Below are 23587 nucleotides of genomic sequence, written 5' to 3' on the forward strand. Positions count from 1 at the left end.
TCAATATGATAAGATAAAAGGAATATTAGTAGATTTTGAGGATCATCTAATATGGATAAAATTTTGAATTAATTAGAAGATTGTTATGACAGGAGTAGGATGCATTCTAGTAGAAGAAGGATTTGAAACTTGCTAAAATTCATACGAAGTACATAATAGAGTTTTGTTTACTTTAGATTAAGGGAAGAGGTTAAGGGGGCTTAAACCTCTCAATTCTATGGACAATGCCTAATTGTTAATTTTCAGTTGTTATTATTAGCTGATTAGGGTAGATTAGGACTTTAAGCTTGTATTTTAATGAAAATTAGTTGGTTGAGGGTGGTCTGGTAATATGTTAATGAATATTAGGTCTACATATTCTAATTTCCTCATTGCAAGCTTTAAAAAAAAAACCTTTGTACCACAACAAAAAAAATATATGTTTCCTAAAGTTTCACTGGGACCGGGAGGGGAGCTCTAACCATTTGAGTTATCTCTCACTCTCACATTTCACAAAGATATTGACACTTTGCAATTCATACTAATGTTAACACTTTCTATTTCATAATATTGTTCACTTTTGTTGCCAAATGATATTTTAAAGATCGACTATCATTTGGCCCACCACAACTTATACATTTGTTACGTTATCCTTATCCTTGCACTCTTTCTTGTTGGCTTAATTGTTATGCAAATAGTAAATGTTACCTTACATGTTACATCCTAACATTCATGATGCCTACTCTCGTGCTTAAAATAGGTATATGAAACAAAATGAAGAGTTGAAGAAATAATATAGATTCCAATGAAGTGGTGCAATGTGCAAATAATGTTTAATCAGACAATGTTTTCTAATCGAAGAACAATAAGGTTTTTGTTTGAACCTAAATTTAGAATCCTACAACTTATTAAGTATCCCTTTTATGCAATTCCACATATGAGAGATAACAACCAAATAATCAAGAAAGGAAATACTATGTAAGAAGTTGTTGCTAATATTATTTCAAAGATCGACGACAGCGGACTTTTAAATAGCCAAACATCCCTGCACCTGGTGATGAACCTTCAAATAAAAATGGCATATATCCAGTTGCTTTTTTGTATCTCTGCTGAATCTGCAACAGAAACGAGTTGATGTTCAATTAGAACAGCTACAGAAAGTCGAAATATAAAGAACTTGTTTCTAAGATGCCTGGTTTGTACAGGGGGTTATAAGGCTTGTCCCTACTCTGAATCTGTCACAAGCTAATTCTTATAAATTTGTGTGGGACAAAAGAGATTAAGTTCAAAGCAACGATATCGAGTACATAAAAATGGATAACAAAAAGAGGTAAGGGATTATTGGGATATGGCTTGGGGCGGGGGAGATGGAGCGGTTGCATTCTAGTCAATTTTTCAAATTGAGTTTACCTCGAGTATTTCTTGGCTACTCCTCATGGAGTTCCTTCCAATTACACATACGGTTCCTCCAGAGCCACCACCGGTTATCTTTGCCCCATAGAGTGCTGGATCCTCTGATCCAGATGATCTGCTATGCTGCATTTGCTGCACCAATTCTACAATCCTATCTGTACCATCCGAGCCCAAACCACAGGCATTGTAGCTGTAGTGACACTGCAAATGAGTTTGCGGTCAGACAAGGCAGAGGTAAAGTGTAATTAAGTAAAGCTTTGTTTTTACCTAATCTTAATAGTGTGTGTTTCTTAAACAAAGTTCTAGCAAAATTGTTTCCTAATACTAGTAGAATTAATTTGGATGTTAATTAATCATTATAAAGGGGGATAGTATACACTTGAGAAAGAGCTCCTTGCAAAAATGTCGTGAGAGTACTCATAATTATCAGACAGTCAGAGCAGATTTGAGGGTTCAGAAACAAGTTCTGAAAAAAGTGTTATTTGTTCTTATTGTTGCTTATATGATGATAGTATAAGTCAGGATATTACTCTAAGAATGCATTTTTACGTTGCCAAATTTGTGCTTCCTAACAATTACTTGCTACAAAAGAAGGTTATGATAACTAATAGTGAGCAGTTGACTATTACCTGATAAATCAGCTCCCCCAAAGCAGTCAACTGGTCATCAGAGGGTGCGGATGTCAGGAGTGCCTTGAAGGCCTAATGTCAATGAGTGAGAGAAGAGTTTAGCGTCAGCATGAAACAAGAAGATGACATAACAGTACTAGGCAAATATAATATACATGATACAGCTTATTTAAGCAATTTAACAAAAACTTTAATAGCATCTTTAAGATAATTGAGGCAACATTGCCTCTTGGGGACAAGTGCAGTGGCAGATTCAATAAGGGTTAGAAAAATCTGTAGTCTTAAAAAACAAATAACAACAAATTGCTCGCATAGTTTAGTCTTAATAATGGCAATGGTTCAGTGGTTTCAGACTCACGTGCAATACTTGCATATCACAATTGGGCGCAGGATCAAACCCTCGCCCGAACTTTTTAGTTCCATTTAATTTTATATTTCTCCATAGTACAAAAGTTTACTATTATTTTATTTAAACTTGATTGACTAATTTTGACGAACCTTTTAAATTTTTTTCCCAAGGAAAAACCAATTATGTACATGTTTGTACCTCATTTTTAAAAATCCCGAATTTGTCACTACCTAAATCCGTTCTTATGGTTTTTTTTTAAATGAGACTATTCATTGTAATCTTTTACTTAACAATTGTAGTTAATCAAATAACTGTAGTTTCAAATTTGCATGAATGACACCACCAAATTATGGTTGTAATTGGGAATTAAGTACGTATTGGGAATAAGACAAATCACGAATGAATTTGATATCAATTAACAATATTATCAAATGTTAAACTCTAAACCCATAAGCACAAATTCCTAGGTCCAACACTAGATTGGAGATGAATAAATCAACATCTTGACAACAATTCTAGAGCTATTTCTCTATGTACAAACTTTAACAGTGACAGTTAAAAACATATTTTTTCCACCTACACATCAAGGCTTTTAAGCTAAGGCTATATTCAATTATCCTTATTACAGGAAATTATTACTTATTCCTATATAAATCAAACCAGATCTTATTTTGTTTGACTATTGCCTAACATTTTAAATTTTGTATTGATAAAAATAATGAAAATTAGACTCTTGAATAATACACGTTTAGGCGAATGTAACAATAACTCCCTTGATAAATATACATTAGTGTACAAATACAGTAAAAACTCAGTCAAGTCAGGAGAACAGATCAAACTTAGACCACACTAGCCTTTAAAAAAACTCAAACAAAAAACACCTCACTTTACGCGAAGAGAGCATAGCCTATGGGTAATTATTTGCAGTTGCAAAGAACAAACATAAGGAGGAAAATCATTGATCACTTCATCCAAGGACTGTTCAAAGGAAAGAAAAGGCCTCACCGAGCAAAGAGAAAAGGCAATATCAATGTTAAATACAAACCTTCACTCGGAAATTTTCATAAATAGGGTGCCTTGCAGCTGCTCTGACAGCGTAAGAGCTCTTTGAATCAATTACAGTAACAGGATCATTGTGGTTTCCATATCTTTCAAGAAAGGTTTCCCCATCTACACTCTCAGGGAGGACATTAGCATAAGCAGCTTCATATCTGTTAAAAATAAAGATGATCAATTAAGCAGGATTTTCAATCAACACAGTGGTATAATTTTGGTCTTATGGGAAGCAATAAGAGACCTGCTAGAGGTGACCAGTACAGAAAAAAATACAATAAAGCTCTCCAACTCGTGCATATCGTTATTTGAAAAGACATCAAATGACTCTGAGCATAGAACACACTAGAATTGGGAACTAGAGGTAGAATGAGTGAACAAATATGATGAAAAGAAGCTAATGCTAGTGTTTATGACTTGATAGTTTAATCCCACTCTTAATATCTTCTTTTAATAAGTCGAGAAAGTGTGGCGCTACAAAAGCATATATCACCCAAGATGTTCCAAGAGCTGAGGGAGGCGCATTAATGAATGCATACACGTGCGTATGTGCATAATTTGAAATTTGTAGGTCAAGTGAAAGCAAGCATGCATATGGAGAAAAGGTTGGTGCATATCAAAGAACCTACAATTGTCATAATATATTCCATTTCTAACAAACACGTGACAGGAACACAAGAAGACCTACCTATGAGGCGTTAGATTGCATAGATACTCCAAATTAGCTTCAGTTCCAATTAATTCAGAGCCATTGGCATCATCACTTGAGTTTGCCACATCATTGATTGATTGTGAATTAGATAATGTATCAGATGCTGAAGACTTTATCATCTCCCGCCCCATGAATGCACCTACTCTCACTGATCCATAGTCCGCACCTCCAACACTGTAAGGCAGATAGGTGTTTAAATAATGATCTTTATTATGCTTCAGAGTAATATGGAATACAAATCATATACTGGAGTGTTCATTTTAAGAAGGTTTAGTATTTTTTGCAAGGTGTTAAGGCATTTCACACAATCTGTCAGCCTTAAAGATTCTTCCAACTGTAGTTCTAAAATAAAAGATTTACAAATTTCAATTATTCTTGATACCAAAGAAAAAGATATAGGTAGTGGATCTTTCATTATAGAGAGAACAACAAAAGAATGTGAAAACATAATTAGTCGCCAACTTTTCTCAAGCTTCATCAACAGATATGATATTATAATAAGAGGAATGGGTCATCCATCCACCTGAATGCACTTCTGCACATGCTTCACACAATCATAACAATGCAATACAAAACATGTTTCCTAATTACTTTTCATTTGATAAGGTAAGACATGGGATAGAGATGTTCATGTGATACTTGAGATTTGAAGGACCCATTGCCCAAACACAATAAAAACAGCAGGTACATTCCAATGTAAAATTGACCTTTATAGTGCTTGCCAAATATTAAGAATATCCAAAATTTTATAACTCAGAAAAGTATACTTTACACCTTCCTATATCTGAATCTCAATTAGTTCATAAATCAAAAGCAAAAAATTAAGATATCAAGGACCAAAAGAAACAAAAATGAACCCGAACAGTGTGTATTCAATTCAGCTAGGAATCAGGACAGCCTATTAAAACATTAGTCAGTTGTATCCATTTCATTCCTCTTTCAAGGTTAGCTTCACCATCTCATAAACATTCAAAGTGGCATCTTTGTTTAGCTCTAGTATGTCAATTCAACTTAAAAAGCACAAGAGTGTATCCAAGGCTTATAAGGAGTCCTTACCTGTGTCGTATTCCTGAATCAATACCCCAGAAACGTATATGGTTTGGGATTTCCACCAATCCTAAGACCTCAGCAGGCTGCACAGTTGAAAGTAGCAGTCATACCAACATGTCGGAAGAATGTAGACTGAACTATTTAAGCCGTAACTTGAGCATAAGTTACCTGGCAAACCATTGCTAAAAGTTTATTTGCTTCACCACATGCCGAAGCCATCTGATCCATCACACCACATGGGGCTCCAACAACACAATTCTCAACCTAAAATAGATCAGAAGCGGCTATCAGAATAAGGTGGCATTAGGAATCCAAGATATATTTACTACAGGATCTCAAGGCATTCACAGCTTAAATGTAGCAGAACCTTTTGGCAGAGCAATGCAAGGTCTCTTGGAGATATATCTAACCCTGCAATTTTCACAAGTAAACAGAATTAATCTTCATTATTTCTAAAACACAAAAACCAAAGAAAACAGATAATAACAAATACTCTGTATTTGGCAATATTACACAAATACAACAAAACCAAAGCCTTGATCCCAAAAGGATGGTTGACATTTGGAGTTCAGCCGTGTATGATAAGGATTATTTATGATTATGAGCAAGAAATATTGACAGTTATATATATTATAAAGCTAAGAAAAGGTGAAATGGTGAAACCTATCAAATCCATATACAGGTTTCAATCCTAATACAGATTGAGAGAGCATCAATGGAGCATACCATTGTTCCAAAATCCATATCAAACACATTAATAAGTGCTTTGTCTATCCCATAGCAATGTTATGAATTTCATCAAGTATAAGAAATGGTAATATCAGCATAAAACGTACTTTCAAATACTAATTTACAGCTGAAGCTTGTGAAAAGCTAAAAGGTTATAGACTTGCAAATGAAACAAAGCAAACATATTGGGAAACCCAAGAAGGAATTTTTTTCAAGCACCTTGGGTAATTTGGAAAACACAAACATGCCACAAAAGCATCACATAGTTCCATATGGTAAGGAACAATTCAAACCAACATGAGTTCAGCGTAAATTGGAATCTATTTTAAATACCAATGTTTAAGTAAAAGTACAAATACTAGTAAGCAAGTAATTCATTACCATGAGCAGCTGCAACAGCTGACATGCTAGCAACCTCCACAGAGGCAGATGATGAAACACCTTTACCTTCGGGAACAGCAGAAGAAACCTGTAAGTTCACTCCAAATATAAGTCCAATTAGATTTTTCGCACATGAAAAAAATTCAAACCAAGCAAGAGTAATAAAAGCAACAACGCCCTAAACTCATGATACAAATATATGGGGGAGCCCATCCCAAAAGCTAGCTCAAATATAAGGAAAGGAGAGTTCATAAACCTATATAGGCTCCACACAAATCCCACATATGACAGCTTAATATGGATTGTTAACACAATAATATGATAGGCTTTGTGTTGGGATTTTCCTAGCCCATGTTCCCATGAAAATGTGGGGGATTATGGATGACTAAGTCCGGGTTTATGTGATTACACAACCTAAAGCTAATTTTAAGGGGAAGGAGAGCCCATAAACCAATAAAAGCCCTACATTACCCCCCCCCCCATAAACAATGTGCAACTCAAGTACAATACCCTGTAATAAATCATAGTAATCCATGTAACCCCTCCCTAAGCAAGGTCTCCTAGGGTCAGAAGGACTCAAGTCCAATACTCGGTCATTCATACTTTTCAAAATAAAAAGGAGGAAAAGGTAAAAAAATTACTCATTTGTTCAAAATTATAAATTATAGAACTCGGAAAGTTGTTAAATTAATTTATAGAAGATTTTGTACACCAATTAGGATCTAAATATAAGACACATGCTTGTGGGCTTGAAGATTCTGCATCCCTATCTTCATGGATTTAACTTCTAATGGTCCTAATACGCATTTGTTGGCCTATGTCAATTTGTAAATTGTAATGAATTCCGAAAAGAGACAGTGTGATTGTTCATGGTAAAAAAAAAGCCCTAATTGAAATAAAAAAAATTCCCTACGACCAAAGCAATATGAAGTACCCAATTGATTTTGGTCAAAAGAATATCATTCTACAATATCAATGCAACGTTTATTATCAATTATAATATCTATATAAGATTATAGGGAATGGTACACTGAAGCTATTAGTATATTGGTCAAAACAAGCCCCACTTGAAAAGAAATCTCAGGACCAGTGACCATCAAGCAACCAATTTCTTGTTGCTATTTAGAAAGTGAGTTACACAGTCAGTATAGGCATTTCTGACTTCCCAATCTGCTCTCAATGAAAATGCATATGATTTTCACATTCTATGTGATGGTGAACTTTTTATATTGTATATCCTCCAAAGTAAACAGTATTCTCAACTATTTATGATCATAATTTCACATGATACACACAACCTATTCCAGCAAATCAAGTATACAGCAACAAAGTTCAATATGATCACTTAAAGAAGAAAGCTGTACCAGCATACTGATACTATTCTCAAATCGTACGCCCAACTCAGTCATCAAAACCAGAATTGTTCCTGCCACATAAGCTGCCCACCTACATTAAATCACAAATTTTAGCTATTGAATTTAATAAGAGGGGACATAAATTTGGCAAGTGGACAATTTTAACTGACTTCTGTGAAGGGTCTCGGGAGAAGTACTGCTGTGCCTTCTCATATGAGATTGGCTTGTCTCCTTCCATAAAGTCAGACAAATCCATGTCAAAAGTTGGACCACGATTGCTCAGCTCTGCTCCAAAAGATACCTGTGGTGAGAAAAAAAAAAAAAAAGAGGATATTTAGAATGTCGTCCATCTTTAGGATAACGGTAAATATTCAGCCTACTGAATTATTTTAATACAATATCTGAATAAATGAAATCAAATAACCAATCAAGAGTAATAGAACCAGAATTATTGAAGTCAAGTTACCAATCAAGAGCTACAGAGATTATTAACATTTACTTTGATAAACTTTACAATGTGACATGGTATTAAATCTCAGCTCCACACAGCATCATGGCCGCATGAAAAAAGATTTTGATCTTACCGTGACCGAGATAACAGTCAAAATCATCCGTATTTCCCGCAAAAGTTGCAACCGTTTGAGACAACATCCGAGATTCAAAACCATGCCACATGAGTACATGAATATCTAGGAAACAAACTTACATCAAATAAAAATGCTTGCTACTTACAATTTGAAGGACAGGTGTTGGTCCCTGTCCTTTATCTTGCTGCCGAGCCTGCGCATGCTTCCATAGCTTGTGTTTATTAGGGTGGTTTTTTTGCAATGCAACATGGCATGCTTCTTTTATAGGCATCTGCAAGTAAATATAGAAAAAGAGATGACAAAAAATCAGCTAAAGCATCAGTAAGGCTTCATAAAATAAGACACCATCTGCCAGCGTCTAATTCCAAAAACATATCCAGCATACTTCCAAGAAAATGATTTCACAGCCATACCCAAAATACTAACAAGAGAACAATAACATTTTCAACATAGAGAACTTTAGTAGTAAATATATAATTAATAATTCTGTACATTATATAGCCCCCACAACCGTAGAGCGGCCAAGAAAAATTAGAATGCTGTGACATTCAGCATTTCTGCAACTTTGAAACATAAATTAGAAGTTAACAACTCCATCAGTAGACACCCAATCACAAAAGATCCCAACATTTCTCAGGTTCAAGGATTTCTTCCAAAATCCCAAATTTGTTTTCAGATGCACACAGAGGATTGAATGTTCCATGTGTTTAGTATCAAAAGGAATTTAATCCCCAATTGCTTAGGGCAAAAAAAGTCATTCTGCAATATCGATGCAACATTTACTATCTTAAAATAATACGAATATAAGAATATAGGTGATGGTACACAGTGAAAGACGTTTTAACTAAATTTTTTTCTAACTGGATTTTTACTTGCAGGAATTGTGAAAGTTAGTGAGCTGGTTGGATCAAAGTGAGTAGATCTGTGGTAATTAGTTATATGTAAAATATATAAAAACACACAGAATCCTTTTCGTGGCATATTAGAAGGATAAATGTTCAAACAGATAGAACAAGTGGGAAGAGAATTTGGCATCCTGGTGCTAATCAAAAGCTAAAAAGAATAAATGACAGATTTCAAAACACATTGTCTAATAAACTTACAATAGATAGAAACTGCTATCAAAGACTGAAATGAATTACCTGCAAAACAAGGCTTCCTGAATAGTCAGCAATACCTCCCATTACATCCAGCCTTCCAGGTGCTCTAGCCACGAATATTTCTTCCTGTAAGCCAGACAAACAAATTCCCACAAAAAAAAAAAAAAAAAAAAAAAAAAAAAAAAAAAAAACTGTTAACTTTTCCTAAATAAGGGAGGAAGAACTTATATCAACAGTTATCTATAAAGCAAAATTCAAAAATTCAGCTTATCTACCAAATAGCAAAATATTAAATAATCGTAAATTGCCTAGAACACAGCAATAATAAAACTTAATAGGGCAACTGATTGTTTAATTTGCATACTAGAATGAGAATCAATAATTTGCATTCAAAATGAGCAATTATTAGAGACATTCATGCCCAAAAACAATTAGGATTTGCATACAAATACTTGGCATTCCATAGCTAAACAACGCAACAATATGATTGCAGAAGTGGCTCTTAAGCTAAAAGAAACCAACCTCCCAATTAAAGAATGCTGTTGCAGCTTTGTACTCCCGGGCATGATGCTTCACATCCTTCTCAAAATCTTTAGCAAGATCTGCTAAACTATTCAAGAAACTCTTCGTATCATGAAGATCACGAAGATCACCGTGAAGAATTTCAAAGCTTTCTGTGTATCTAAAAAACAAAACACAGAAAACATAAGTGTAACACATCAATGAAGTCTATATGAATAAACATGTAGTCGTAAATTTTAAAAAAAAAGAAAAAAAAAATAGTAGAAGCTCACAAGCTATCAAAATTCTCCAACGCTCCATCAGCACCAAGTTTTGGAGAACCAGAACGACGACCCATTTCATTTTGAGCATTGGCATACCATTCAGGAACACAGAGATCAGGATCTCTACCTGGCATTCTTTGAAGCTGGTAACCAAGAACAATTGCATCGCGTAATCTTCTAGCACCACTCAGCTATATTCACATCCAAAAGTGACACAAAAATCAGAATAAAAGAAGATGACACAGAGTTTTCTGGAAAACTGATTAGCAATTGGAGAGCAGGGCAAGCCCTATCGTAGACCCTGCCACCTTAGTGTGTATTGTCTGGTGACAGAGTCACACAAATTAGTGGCTTCAAGGTACTTCCACTCACTTTATCTGAGACATAGTACTTTCCAACAGCAGCATCTTGCAAAATCCGGGCAGCTACCTGCAATCCAGTAGTTGTGATGTCATGCCTTAAATCAATTTCATAGTGACACAAAAGACACAAGTATTTGTAATTAAGATCATCACAAATAAAGGACCCTTTATTAAACACAAAACAGTTTCCTATTACCCGTCAGTAAATTTTCCATCTATTTAGGAAACCTTGAGAAATGGGCACTTAAATAAAATGGATGACGGGATGACCAATACAGATACTCCCTCTGTGCAGATTTAGTTGGACCAGCGTAAGATTTTATGCAGAACAATTGGCTTCTTATTTTATAATGAGCTAGTTGGTATATAATTAGTATGAAGTGGGCCATTGCTTTTTGAGGAATGCGAAAGAGAGTTTTAACGTACTTTAAGTGGATCCTTTTGAATTATACAAATGTTGCAAGTAATGTAAGAAGACTTTATAAGGAAAGCAGTGCAACTAAATCCAAGACAGAGGGAGTACATGAATTTCCTTGGTAATACCTGTTCCAAAATGTCAGTAGAACCGTGCTAATAGATAGTAAATTGCATTCAAGGAACTACATCAATATTGACTAAATGAATTCATAAGGTTTGAAATATATATAAACAAAGCAAGGCAGGAAGATTTTTCATAAGGATGCAATAAACCAGCAAAGCAGGTTTTTAAGGTTGATTCTTGGTTATAACAATGTTGAAGAGGCTTTGCAGAAGTGTTCTCGTTAGTATATTGGAAGAAGAATTTAGTGTTGGTGTCTTAGAGACTCCGCTGTCTTGAGATGATAAACATGGTAAATGTTGGTGGGTTTTCATCAATGAAAGTTTTACTATTAACGATTGAAATAAAATGTAAAGTTTAGTAGAAAAAATCTTCATATTTTCCTCACTGATTTTATGAAATCCATGCCCGGTGCAGAGGAATTGTATTCTCAATTCTAATAATTTTTTCTCGCATGTGTTAGGAGCTTCCCCATTTTCTGTTTGGTGTAATTCCAATTATTCCGCTGCAGAGGAGGTGTTAGCAATTAAATAAGTTCTGACACCAAGGCTTAAATATTATGGATAACCCATATTCAACAAGATTAGGTGCTTATTTAGTCAATAAGACAGGCAATGAGATAAGTTTAGGGCCTGCATGCTTCTTGTAGTATAGTTAGCTATCCATAGGGTGTTATTCCCATGGCTTGTTATATTGAAGGCCCATATAGCCTAGTTATCTTTCAATAATAGACTTGAGTACCTCAAATTAGGAAACAAGCAGATATGGCAGGAAAAACAGCTAACCACTCAAGGTACCTACTTGAACAGGAGATATGTAGATCACAAAGCTTTAACAACCACAGGCGGATCTAGTAAGGGTCTCCCCAATATTTTTTTTAAAAAAAAAACTAATAAAAAAGATAAAATGTGACTATTGAATTGACAATTAGCTGTGTCCCCACCAACTTATAAATCCTAAATCATTCACAACCACTGCATACACCCACACGCAAGCAAACGAAAAAATATATAATGGTTATGGTTATACCTCTCCACCATTTACACCACCAGCATAACATGGCTTCAAGCTCATAGCACGATCAATGTAGGGCTTCCAGTGTCCAGTCAGTAAATCTCTTCGTATCATCTCAACTCCACATTGATAGAACTGCATCCCACAATTGGTACAATATAACAGTGTAGAGGAGAATAATTGAAAGGAACTGTACCCTAAGAATGAGTAGGAATTATAAAAACAAGCACCTCTAACAGATGTCTCAAGAAGGGTTCCTCGTTAAAATAATCTCTGCGTACAAAGACAAAGGGTAATTTGTATGCCAAGGCTTCACTTGCTGTCCCATATCCAATTTTTCCTGAAATACAAAAAGATGAAAATTATACTTGAATTCCAAAATAAAGTACGAAGTAGTTTTTCATATGCTATCAAATTTTGTGCCCACCAAGCATGCAGTCAGAAGCTGCTATTAAATCAGGTGTGTATGCATCTCTTGCTAGCTTTATGAAGCCTGGTGGAAGTTCATCCTTATCAGAGGCTCCACAGACCTATAGTGGAGTACAAATGACATTGATACAATAGATAAATAGATAAAATAGTGATAGAAAGACAAAGATCAAATAACTAAAGAAGTTCCAAAAAAGAAAATTTCAGTTTAACTTGAGAAAGAAAAATGCAACATAACATATTTCATACCAGGCATTTCCATCCAGGAGGTAAATGATCTTCCGTCAGTTTCAAGCCTGATGGCTGCCATAAGCAAATAAATGACAATGATAAAAGTAATACTCAAATAAAAAACTGAAGAGGTAGATATAACATTATAACCTATCTTACTCAAATAAGTTATGCCACAAGAACCCTTTCCAAAATTATCTTATCTGAAATATACATAAAGATAGCAACTTTTCTTTCAAAAAATATACTCTCCGCTCTCTATTAATCGCAATTTTTTCACTATTCACACACATTCCTTTGACCATCTTTTGTGATATAGTCATGTAGGATCTAAATAAATTGGTCATGAAATATTGTTTCAAAACATTAGCTTTTGATTACTTTTACTAAAATATAATAACAGATATTAATGGTATAAGATATGAACTAGTGAGCGTGAAATGCCCAATGTTGCAACTAAAAGAGAACAAAGGAAGTATATAGCTGTCTTTTTTGATCCATTTAAACATATTCGAAAAGATTAAGTCAATCAGAAGCTACTATCAAAAATATATTAATGGATAAATCTAGCAGAGATAACAGAATATAACTCTTCTATTCACATGCACAGAACATAGAAAAGTTTTATAGAATTTGGAAGGGTAAATTAGTATCTCATTAGACAAAAATTAGATGAAATAGAATTAAGAGAATAAAAAGAAGAATGTTTATAGGTGACTCTGTGTTTCAATTATACCTAGCAAATTCCAACTCGTGAAGGCCCTTCTCACCTTTAACCTATGTAAATCATTTTATCCTATAGGCAAACTCCAACCAGTCACTTAGTTGAGAAGAAGTAGACAAATGCAGTAAAAATGAATAGTGTGTTTTCTGAACAACTTTCGCCACGAAGGTCAGACAAAGTGGTTGTTAGGAGGATGCTTCTTAAGATAAGATGTCTATGTTTTATTTTGAACAAGACAGAGTCACAGAGAGACCTAAAAAGGGGATTGAACTGCACAGCTCTGACCTTGAGTACACCAAAGACTAACAAGACAGGAAAACACTGTGAGCATGGGCACATCCCACAACAAAAAGTAAAACAACTACAATCAGTTGCCATATAGATTGTATCGTCCTCTTGCAACTAATTGACCCACTATCCACATAACAGCAAAAAAAGGTAGACTGACTCAAATTTAGCAACCTTAATGCCTTGTAAATTATTATAACAGAAAAGATCTATATGCTTCAGCAAGTACTGGACTGCGAAACCTATAAATTTTTCTCTAAAAATTAATAGGGGCCTTAATTAGAATCGTCATTGCTAGACTTTGTAAGTCCACGTAAATTTTGTCACACATTATTTCTTGAAAAATAAATTTTATTGAACTGATATAATCATGGGAATAGAGAAAACAAATAGCCCCAAACAGCCATATGAAGCTAACCATCATAGGAATGTGGCTTAAAGAAGGTCACATAATGTTAGTTTGCTCTCTAATAAACTCCTGATAAAGACCAAGAAAGTAATCACTAAGACATCCAGAAAAGGGACACATAATTATAGTCTCTGGTAGCTGCGATGGAATTGCAAGCTTACTTAATCATGTTTTCTTTTGTTATCAGATGATATCCTGTCTGCATCATTATTGTATATTCACTTCTAATAAACTAATCTGAAAGATATAGGTAACTCATTAAAAGTCACATGAGCCTCAATAATTTTCTTACTCACCTGCCCACCAAAATTAAGGATCAGCAACTTCACATCATCCTCAATTCCAAGCTCTTTTCTCACCTACACAAAAGAGAACGCAGCTGCATTAAAAAAAATAAATAGCATTTGAAATTAGAGAGATATGATAGAATCAGAAACAGACCTCCTTGCGAGATCTGTGTAACCTCCTAACAACCAGAGGTACATCAATAACATCACGAAAAGCAGGCACTGCCAAAACAGAAATAATGTTACAATTTCAATATTTAAGAGAACAATTTGAATCATATATATGATTGTACATGAGTCGTGACATACTTGGACAATATCCTGGAAGACGAATCAGGAACTCTGAATGAGAATAGTCCTCTGCGATCTGCATGATTTTAGGATCTTAAGTTAGGCTGACTCGGTGAGAAAGCCAGGTTATTAGCAACATTCAACAAGAAACTCAAGTCTCCAACTTCTCTAGGGAGCCATTGTACCTTTTGCCAGTCAGGGTTTCATTAGATAAAAAAAATGACAAGCTAGCTAGATTCTAGGAACTTTTCAGCTAGCTTATAAATGTTTAAAGCTGCATACCAAACATAGCCAATAGTTTCTCCATGTATTATAGCAATAAGGTAATGAGATGTAAGCATGTACTACTCAGCCATATTTAAAAATTACAACCTAGGCATCAGCTTCACCTCAAGCAACAAGTCATTGAGAATACAGAGCACAAGCATCATTTTGGCATAATTTTATCACATAGGAACTTATCTAATCAATTTTGGTTTCATGCATGAAGATTAAATGTAGAATAAATGAATAATCGACAAAGGGGTTGAATGAATTTTCTATTCTTCCCACTGACGGACTTCATACAGGGACATAATATACTGTAGAAGATCATGTGAAATAGCCAAATACACAACTGTTTAATCGGTAGTGAATTAAAGTAATATAATTCCTTGTCTTGCTATCATTTCCATAAAATTACAAGTGTATGGAGAATCTATTATATTTTCCAACTGGATTCTGATCTCGTGTTATTCCTTATACTTGTGAGTTGTGACAATGTTCACACAGAGGAATTTTGTTAGATTAAGAGACGTTAATTCCAAGAAAGATTGAATGTCGTGAAAAGAACAATAATTACATCTAATTAGAACAGGAGGTCCTCTCAAAAAACTAATGGAACATTTATGTATGTCAATGATGGCAAAGAATAATTAGAGCAAAACCAAGCTATAAGATAATAGCAATTGTGCAAAGGGTGATAATCAAGAATTTCAATATACCTGCCAAACTATGGAACGGTGATGATGTCCAGCAGCCAAAACATAATCTGCATATATAAAATCCCAACTGCAAAAAGAAACATGTTAGAAATTTTTTTTAAAAAAATAGATAAAATATTTTATTTTTTTTTAATAATAATTATTCAGCAAAATTTGGCATCAAATTATGTGCTTCAAAGAAATACTTTTTGAATAAAAAAGGTCTCCAAAACATTTCAAATACCATGCCTATGGAAGTTTACAGTTGTATAAGGCAACTGACAACTACAGCATTTAAAAAAAATAAAAAATAAAAATTAATCAAGCACATAGTAAGAGAGCAACATGACATCTACAAAAAGTAGAATTGCTAATTAGAAGATATCCAAGCACCAGTTTACTCACTCAAACAACTTAAATCGCAAGTAATTTGATCATCTCAGCTAAAACAGGTCCACGAATGTAAGCAATGATATATTAACACTGAAAAGAAACCCAACCAACATTATAGTAGAGCACTATAAGGACCTCTGTACCTAAAATTGGTGACACAGACACAACGAATTCCAGCATCTGCAGCAGCACGACATGCGACTGGAACAACATCTGAAACCTGATCAACGACAAAGTAGTTATATGCCATTATATATTACAATTGTGACAGAAAATTATGCAAAGGAAAACCTTTCCCTTCATTAAAATAGCAATTAGAAAAGAGCAGGTAATAAAGGTCTTTGGAGACCCAATAGATCAAAGAGGAGCAAAGAATTTTTACCACTAAATCTGCCTTGATTGAATTCAGCCACTCAACTTCAGTCTTTAATATGGAATTCCGGGGAACAACAGCTGTCTCATGATACTAAAAAGTAAACCAAACAGAAACATGATTAGTAATCCATTATTCATGTCCATTAGCAAAGAAAAATAAAATACACTAGTAAAATAAAGTGTTAATAATATCCTATGAACAATATAACTTCAACATCCCATGTAGACATTAATAGATGGAGGTAATTACTATGAGTTTAAAAGTGATTGTGCAAGGAAAGTCTTACGACAATGTTCGTAATGATGTTTCTTGGTAACTATAAATGTTTTTCTATGAAAAATATTCAACCACCAATCAAATTCACCTCTAGATGTGGTATTGACTGGTAAGATAAAGAGCAAGAACATGCACTTCGGGCCAGGGGATTCCTTAGGATAGATTTGCAATAACATAGACATAGGCATGAGCCTTTTTTTACAAAGATACATAAGATTCTATTATAACCAACGTTATTTATTAAACCATATCACCTACCAAATGAAACATAATAGCAGAAAAAACTCCATACAAACTAATTATACTCCCCCCTGAAGAGTACACAATACAGTTTCCTAGCTGGCACTATATTCTATTAGGAGTTTATTCTGCTTTTCTGTTAGTCAAACAATTACTGCCAAGTCTCAGATGTTCTCTAAGCAATCACATAATTCACAAGTTTGCATGCTACCTTTTCCAGAGAGGCTAGACGATCAACTGTCAAGGCATCTGCCTGAACAGCTCCACAGTCCAAGAGCACCTGTAAATCAAAATAGATCTCTATAAATAAAAAATGAAAATCTAGAGTGTAAAAGTTAAACAGCTAAAATTAACAAAGGTATATCTCTTAAGAGTATTACAGATTGTCCTCTTGTCTAGTGTATACTGATGTTATACATAGAAAACAAGTTAGATCCAGCAGCAAACAGGAGAGTAGGTGTTTCTGGAATGCTCCAAAAATGTACCATGCTCCCCTGCTCCTTGTATTCTGCAGAACTTTAAACACTCCCTTGTAGGAAAACACATCAGCTTAGTCTCAGTCAAGCCTGATAATGCTCCCTCCGTTCCTAAATACTCGCAACGGTTTGACTTTGATACTATTCATATATTAACTTGAATAGTATACTAAATTTTTACTTATATAAAAATCAATTGTTATCGATCCTTAGTGTGTAATATGTTGTTGAATTAGCCTCGGTATATATTTTCAAATAATATATTACTATAACTTTTATTCATATTTAATTGTATGTATTTAAAGCCAAACTTGTGCATTAACCCGTGTGGCCATGTGCTAGTCAAACTATTGCGAGTATTTAAGAACAGAGGGAGTATATCAATGCTTTCACTCTGTTTGGATATTAGGAAATGAAAAGGTGGAGGACAATTTCTCTTGTTTGGGTAAAGAATTGGGAGAAAGAAGGGGAAGGACAGGAAGGAAGGAATTCATCTTTCCTCACTTTAATAAGTATAATTCCTCCAAATTGGAGAAAGAATTGGAGGGAAAATAGAGCTCCCCTTTCCCCTTCCTCCTCTTTCCCTCCCCCTTTCTTTCTTTTCTTCTTGCTATCAAACAAAGTGTAAACTCTAGTAATACGGCTACATACACATTCTATGTGCTTGCTTTAATTTAAAAAAAAAAAATTAAAAATTGTCCTTTCGACAAGCATAAAATATGTATACGAATTCTAATACTCCCTCCCTTCTAAAGTAATTGTTAAATTACCATACAGTTAATTTAAATCTTGTTTTGCAAAGAGGTGATTGATGAGATTATACCCTTTTAGGAGAACTAGATGGATTGACCACAAAATCATCTATTTTTAGTGTTTAGAAAATGGATGATTTTAAAAAACTTATTGGAGTTCTATAAGTTGATTTAAAAAGGCTACTCATTGTGCCTACACAACATACTTGAAATGATTTCTAGTAAACTATACAACCACTACTTTAACCAGGAAAAGGTAAAGATATATACTTTACGAATGTGAAGACGAGGTGACTGGATTTCTGTAGTGTAAACGAAGTCTGGTGCTGCCGAAACCAAGTGCACGTCATGCCCGGCAAGAATCAAATGTCTAGCAACCTGCAGAATAAAGATTAGATTCAGAAAGTATAATATACAAGTAACAATTTTAAGTAACAGATAATTAGAAAAATTGACCAAAGTCGTGTCTTAGTATGCGTGTTTGGTCAAAATGCAGCACTTCAAAGTGAGAGAGTACAATACTCCTACTACAATACAATACATCCTATCAACACATCACTTTATCCCAAAAAAACAAACCACTTTATAGGAAAACATCACACAAAATTCACCCAAATTTTTGAAATTCTTCTAAACTTAATAGATCACGTAATGACAAAAATTCGGACGAAGTGTATTTTCTATCACATCCTTTTACCCCATCATAGCGGGAGAAGGACGGACGCTAACATGATCATGATGAATAATGAACAAAAACAAATCAAACCCAGAACAATGTAGCACAAAATCAACCAATTAAAAAGTTAAAATTACCTCAACAACACGAGTGGCATGGCCAAATCCATGACCAGTAACATAATAAGCAAACACAAGATGCTTTGGCGGAGCGGATACATCTTCTCCTTCATTCTCAATCCTCATTTTTCTCTCTCGTATTCAATCAATTCTTCAATTTCGCACAATTTTTTTTTTGCAGCTTCGACAAATTTTTCATATGATTAAATAGAATTTTGAATTCAATTAAGTAATCGGAATATCATCAATCAATTTGATAAATAAAAAATTAGGGATTTTTAAAATAAATAATTGAAATCAATTGAAAATCATTTTCTAAAACAGAATTGGAAAAATTTGTTGGAGTTATAAAAAGAGGTAGCACGTGATTTTTTCAATTTATAGGTGAATTTTTTTTGGAATTTTGTTGAAAAAAAGATTAACACTGAATTTTTTTTTTTTTGTTACTCTATTTTATCACTCTAATTTTTGAGTTTATCCGAAACAAACCGTAAATTAAAAATTACTTGTACCGGTAAAATGTTTTGAAGAAGAATTAACACAGTATTTTATATGTGTCAATTACATTACTTGAAAAGTTGGATAAAAAAATAAAAAAAAAATTATTGTTGCATGTTAATTATCATGAATGTGAATGTGACATGAGATATGATTTATATATCAAAAACTTTTGTATACATCCGGTTTATACTTATATTAGTGTACATTGAGCAGTATAGGGGTAACTTTAAGTCAATTTATGGTAACTTTTTGCCTTTTTATGGGTAACTTTGAACATAATATGATTTTTTTTATAAATCGAACAAGAAAAGTTTTATAAGGGTGATAAAATTACTTTCAATCACTAATAATTGAATTTTAGTCATTTAAAATGTGATTATTTACCAATAAAACGTAGATTATTTTTATTTGTATTGGATTACTTTTATACATATTAGGGTAACTTTTATTCATTTTAGGGGTAACTTTTGATCACTTTAAGAGAGATTTAAAAGGAATGTACAATAATTATTGTACACCTGATTTTTTTAAAAGATTGTGTTTATATATATGGTGAAGTAATGTATATCCAATTATCCATATTAATAGTTTTATGATGTAACAATAATACTCTATCTTAATTTGTTACAGATATACTACGTAGATGATAAGGATAGACAATTAGTCATACTACTACTCTTAATTATTGCTTTTGCTTTGTGATACACTTGCTTATTGGATAAAGTACGCAATACACAAGTCACTTACTCAATTGTCCATTTTTTCATTTTAAGTTGATTATAAATGTTGCCTATTGTAGAAATGTTTAAGTCGTGTTATCTAGTTATAGACTAAGTTGTGTTCTCTAGTCTAAGCTAATAAGTTTAGATAAGATTAGATTATTTAAATAAGTTTCAATTAGTTTCAATAAAATCCAATAAGTTTCAAGTTGATTCAATAAGTTCAAATCAGATTGATAAATATAAATAAGAATTATGTACCTTGTACAAAAATAATTTATAATTTTAATTTTGTAATCAGATTGAAAAGTTTTAGACATGTTCGTATAATTTTTCTAGTTGATTATAACTTATTATATGAAATTTAAAAAATTTAAAAAAAAAAAAAAAAAAAAAAAAAAAAAAAAAACCGTAGTCCATCATCCTTAAATAAAAGTAGCACTATAGTATATATCATTACTTTTATTATTTACTCTTATATTATTACTTTCATTATTATTTTTTATTTTTTTCATTATAGTTTGCTCGCAAGTGTCTCTTTAGTATTTTGGCATAATGTAGCTTAGCGTCTTTGTTTGTTTTGTTACTTTTGTATTTCAGTACTCTTTGACTTTCATTATTATTGTTATAGCCTATAGGTGCATCTACTAAATAGGAGGGAGTCTTAGAAGTCAATCACTTTGGATAATCATTTCTTTTTTTTTATTCACACTTATCATCACAATTAAAAGAGAGAATTCTACAAGTAATAATCCAGTCTTTAACCAATCTATACTTAGTATTCTATACTTAGTATTTAAAAATTCAAACCAAAAAAGACATATGTCATCATTCTATTACACTTTCCTATCTTCTTCTTCAACTCAATGTGCCACATGTTGTTTTACATTTTTTATTTTTAATTATACAGTTTTTTTCTTAACTCTTTCATTAAACACTTCATCTTCATCTCTCCTCTTAAATTCAACCTTTTTTATTTTCTCTCTTTGATTTTAGTCCCTCCATCTTCTTATTAAGTCTCATTTCAAATTAAAGTCTCAAAATTTTTATTTCTTTAATTATGGTTTTAGTTACATATTACACTTATAATTATTTATTGGTATTTCCTCGCTCATCTCTCAATGAAATTTTCTAAGAATAAGCCGTGCATTGCACGGGCCAGAAGGCTAATTCATTTTTAATAATTCAACCTTTTGATTATTGTACAATAATTTAAGCTTTATACCCCATTCTTTTTTATTATGCCAAGTCACCAAGATGACCACTTATCTGATGAACCTAAAAAAAAAATTGATATCTCCTCCTTAGGCTCCTTTCGGCCTTCCCCCAGCGCTGCCCACCTCCCCATGGCCACCTACTCCGCCACAACCAACGGTAGCTGCAACTTGTCACAAGAAGCCACCTCTAAACCACCGCAAGCAGCCACCAATTACAACAACAACACTAATATCAATACATTCTTTAATGAGCTCCAATCCGATTTAATTTAAAGATTTCAGGCATGGGTTCGATAGCGGACGCACAACGATTGTATTGTGGGTGAGAAATTTCATGGATTTTTGCGAGTTTGGAGTTTTTGTTGCCGGAATTAATGGGTGAACTCACTTCTACCAAACAAAACCAAAATTAGTTTAGCTATCAATCTATACAAGGGAAATAATAGAAAAAGAAAAGGAGAGGAGAGGAGAGGAGAAAGGGAAAATAAAGGGAAGAGGTCGCCGGAGAGGAAGGGTCGACTGGATTCATGGAGAAGGGGGGGGAAGAAAGGGAAAGGAGAAAATTAAAAATTAAAAGTTTTAAAAAAAAAAAATTTAAAAAAAAAAAAAAACCAATCCCAACACAACACGTGGCAAAGGTAACTTGCTATTGTAAGTTGGTGATCGATTTGTCCTATTAAAAAAGAATGGGGTATAATGGTTGGATTATTCAAATCAATTTTTTTTTTTATTGGTAATGTTATACATAGCCCTTATGGCTATATATAAGCATTAAAAACACTCTTGACAAAAACACGCGTAAATCAATGTAACCACTAGTAGAATAAACGTAATGGCAAGCAGTTCAAACCTCCTAATGGGAAACGGTTTTGGACCGCATGCCATTGGGGGGCTTGCCATTAGCCTTTTAAATGGCAAGCGGTTCATAAACGCTTGCAATTTGTAGTGAAAGGGCAGCGGTTTTGGCGTCAAACCGCTGCCCATTATGGGTATAAAAAAAATTATTTTTTTGGTTTTTTCAATTAAATTGAAACACAAACATAATATACGCAAAAAAAAATAATATTTTTATTATTTTCATAAAAGAAAAATACAAGTATTAAAATGGATGCTGCTCTTGTTCACCAGCCGTGCACACCACCAGCCGCACGCGCCACTAGCCGCATGCTGATGTGTCTATTTTATATAGTATTTTACCCCCGTCCCTTGGTCATAATTAGTAGTGTTTTCGGCTCTTTAGAGCCACTTTTATTACTAATTGGTGTTTTCTAGTGTTTTCGTAGATTTGGTTGACTTTTGCAGGGATTTGCACTTTTGGAACATTTCCCCGATATATTATAGAGCAGTTACGAGCATTGGAGAAGCACGACCAGTTTCTATAGCCCCAGGGCCGGTTAGAGTCATCAAGCCGGTGATTAAGGGCTCGGTATATATGATAGCGGGGCATTTGGACCAAGTATTCAAGACTCGAAGAGGAAATCCAGATTGGCCCGAAGAATTGGAGCCCAATCGTAGTCCAAATAGTGGCCCAAGAGAGTCGCCCGGCCAAAGAGGCTGGCGCTCGAAGGCGCGCCCGGACGGGCGAGGGAAGCAAGGCTGGCGCTCGAACTCGCGCCCGGCCGGGCGCGAGATTCATACTTGGAGGAAAAAGGCGCGCCCGATCGGGATGTGCCTCGCTAGATCGGGCGCGTGTTATTGTTAGGAAACGATTAGCGTCGTTTAAGTTTGTTTTAGTTTAGGATTCTTACGGAGTATAAATATTTCTCCGTAAAACGAGTTTAGTACCTTCATATACCTTCTTTTTACTCTTTCTTAATAATTTTCTTAGATTTTCTCTCTTTACTTAGCTTTTAGATTAGTTTCTCTCTCTTATACTTTGTTCTTAACTTCACTCTTAATTCCAGATTTATTTGGTAACAATTTCTCTTCTCTTAATCTTAGTTATTTATGTTATTCCTTTGATCATGTCTTGTTTTATTGCTTTGATTAGTTTAGATTTAATTATGTGTGAGTAGTTTTATTTCTAGGGTTTGTGGGGATCCATAAATAATATGCAGGGTAATTTATTGTTGTTAATTGTCAATGCTAGATTAATTACCTATTGATTGATTTAATGCTCTGTGACTAGATTTGCGCAGATCTTTTATGCATGAGTTTAACAATATTGATTCGAGATTCGACAGAT

General features: G+C 33.9%; 1 protein-coding gene across 1 annotated transcript; it reads right to left on the reverse strand.

Annotated features, from left to right (window-relative positions):
* Positions 1-754: 754 nt before the first annotated feature.
* On the reverse strand, positions 755-19484 carry LOC110696282 (L-arabinokinase-like). The gene is made up of 29 exons (XM_021873564.1): positions 18984-19484; positions 18441-18548; positions 17154-17222; positions 16433-16516; positions 16194-16270; positions 15679-15745; positions 14714-14771; positions 14559-14626; positions 14414-14476; positions 12715-12768; positions 12464-12566; positions 12267-12376; positions 12052-12171; positions 10495-10551; positions 10132-10313; positions 9860-10019; positions 9380-9463; positions 8383-8508; positions 7821-7951; positions 7660-7741; positions 6296-6383; positions 5553-5596; positions 5354-5449; positions 5192-5268; positions 4112-4309; positions 3416-3581; positions 2022-2093; positions 1390-1593; positions 755-1094 (listed from the first exon to the last, which is right to left on the reverse strand). Exons 1-29 carry the CDS (start codon positions 19089-19091, stop codon positions 978-980), a joined length of 2973 nt encoding a protein of 990 aa, XP_021729256.1. The 5' UTR covers positions 19092-19484; the 3' UTR covers positions 755-977.
* Positions 19485-23587: the final 4103 nt, after the last annotated feature.

The sequence above is a fragment of the Chenopodium quinoa genome, unplaced genomic scaffold (genome assembly GCF_001683475.1).
Source record: "Chenopodium quinoa cultivar QQ74 unplaced genomic scaffold, ASM168347v1, whole genome shotgun sequence".
Classification (NCBI taxonomy): domain Eukaryota; kingdom Viridiplantae; phylum Streptophyta; class Magnoliopsida; order Caryophyllales; family Amaranthaceae; genus Chenopodium; species Chenopodium quinoa.

Coding starts and splice junctions, on each gene's coding strand:
- LOC110696282 (XM_021873564.1), bottom strand. CDS start 19,091: ATGAGGATTGAGAATGAAGGAGAAGATGTATCCGCTCCGCCAAAGCAT. Junction 16,517..17,153: donor GTCTAGCCTCTCTGGAAAAG/GTAGCATGCAAA, acceptor TTTACTTTTTAG/TATCATGAGACAGCTGTTGT. Junction 5,269..5,353: donor TTTTAGCAATGGTTTGCCAG/GTAACTTATGCT, acceptor TCAACTGTGCAG/CCTGCTGAGGTCTTAGGATT.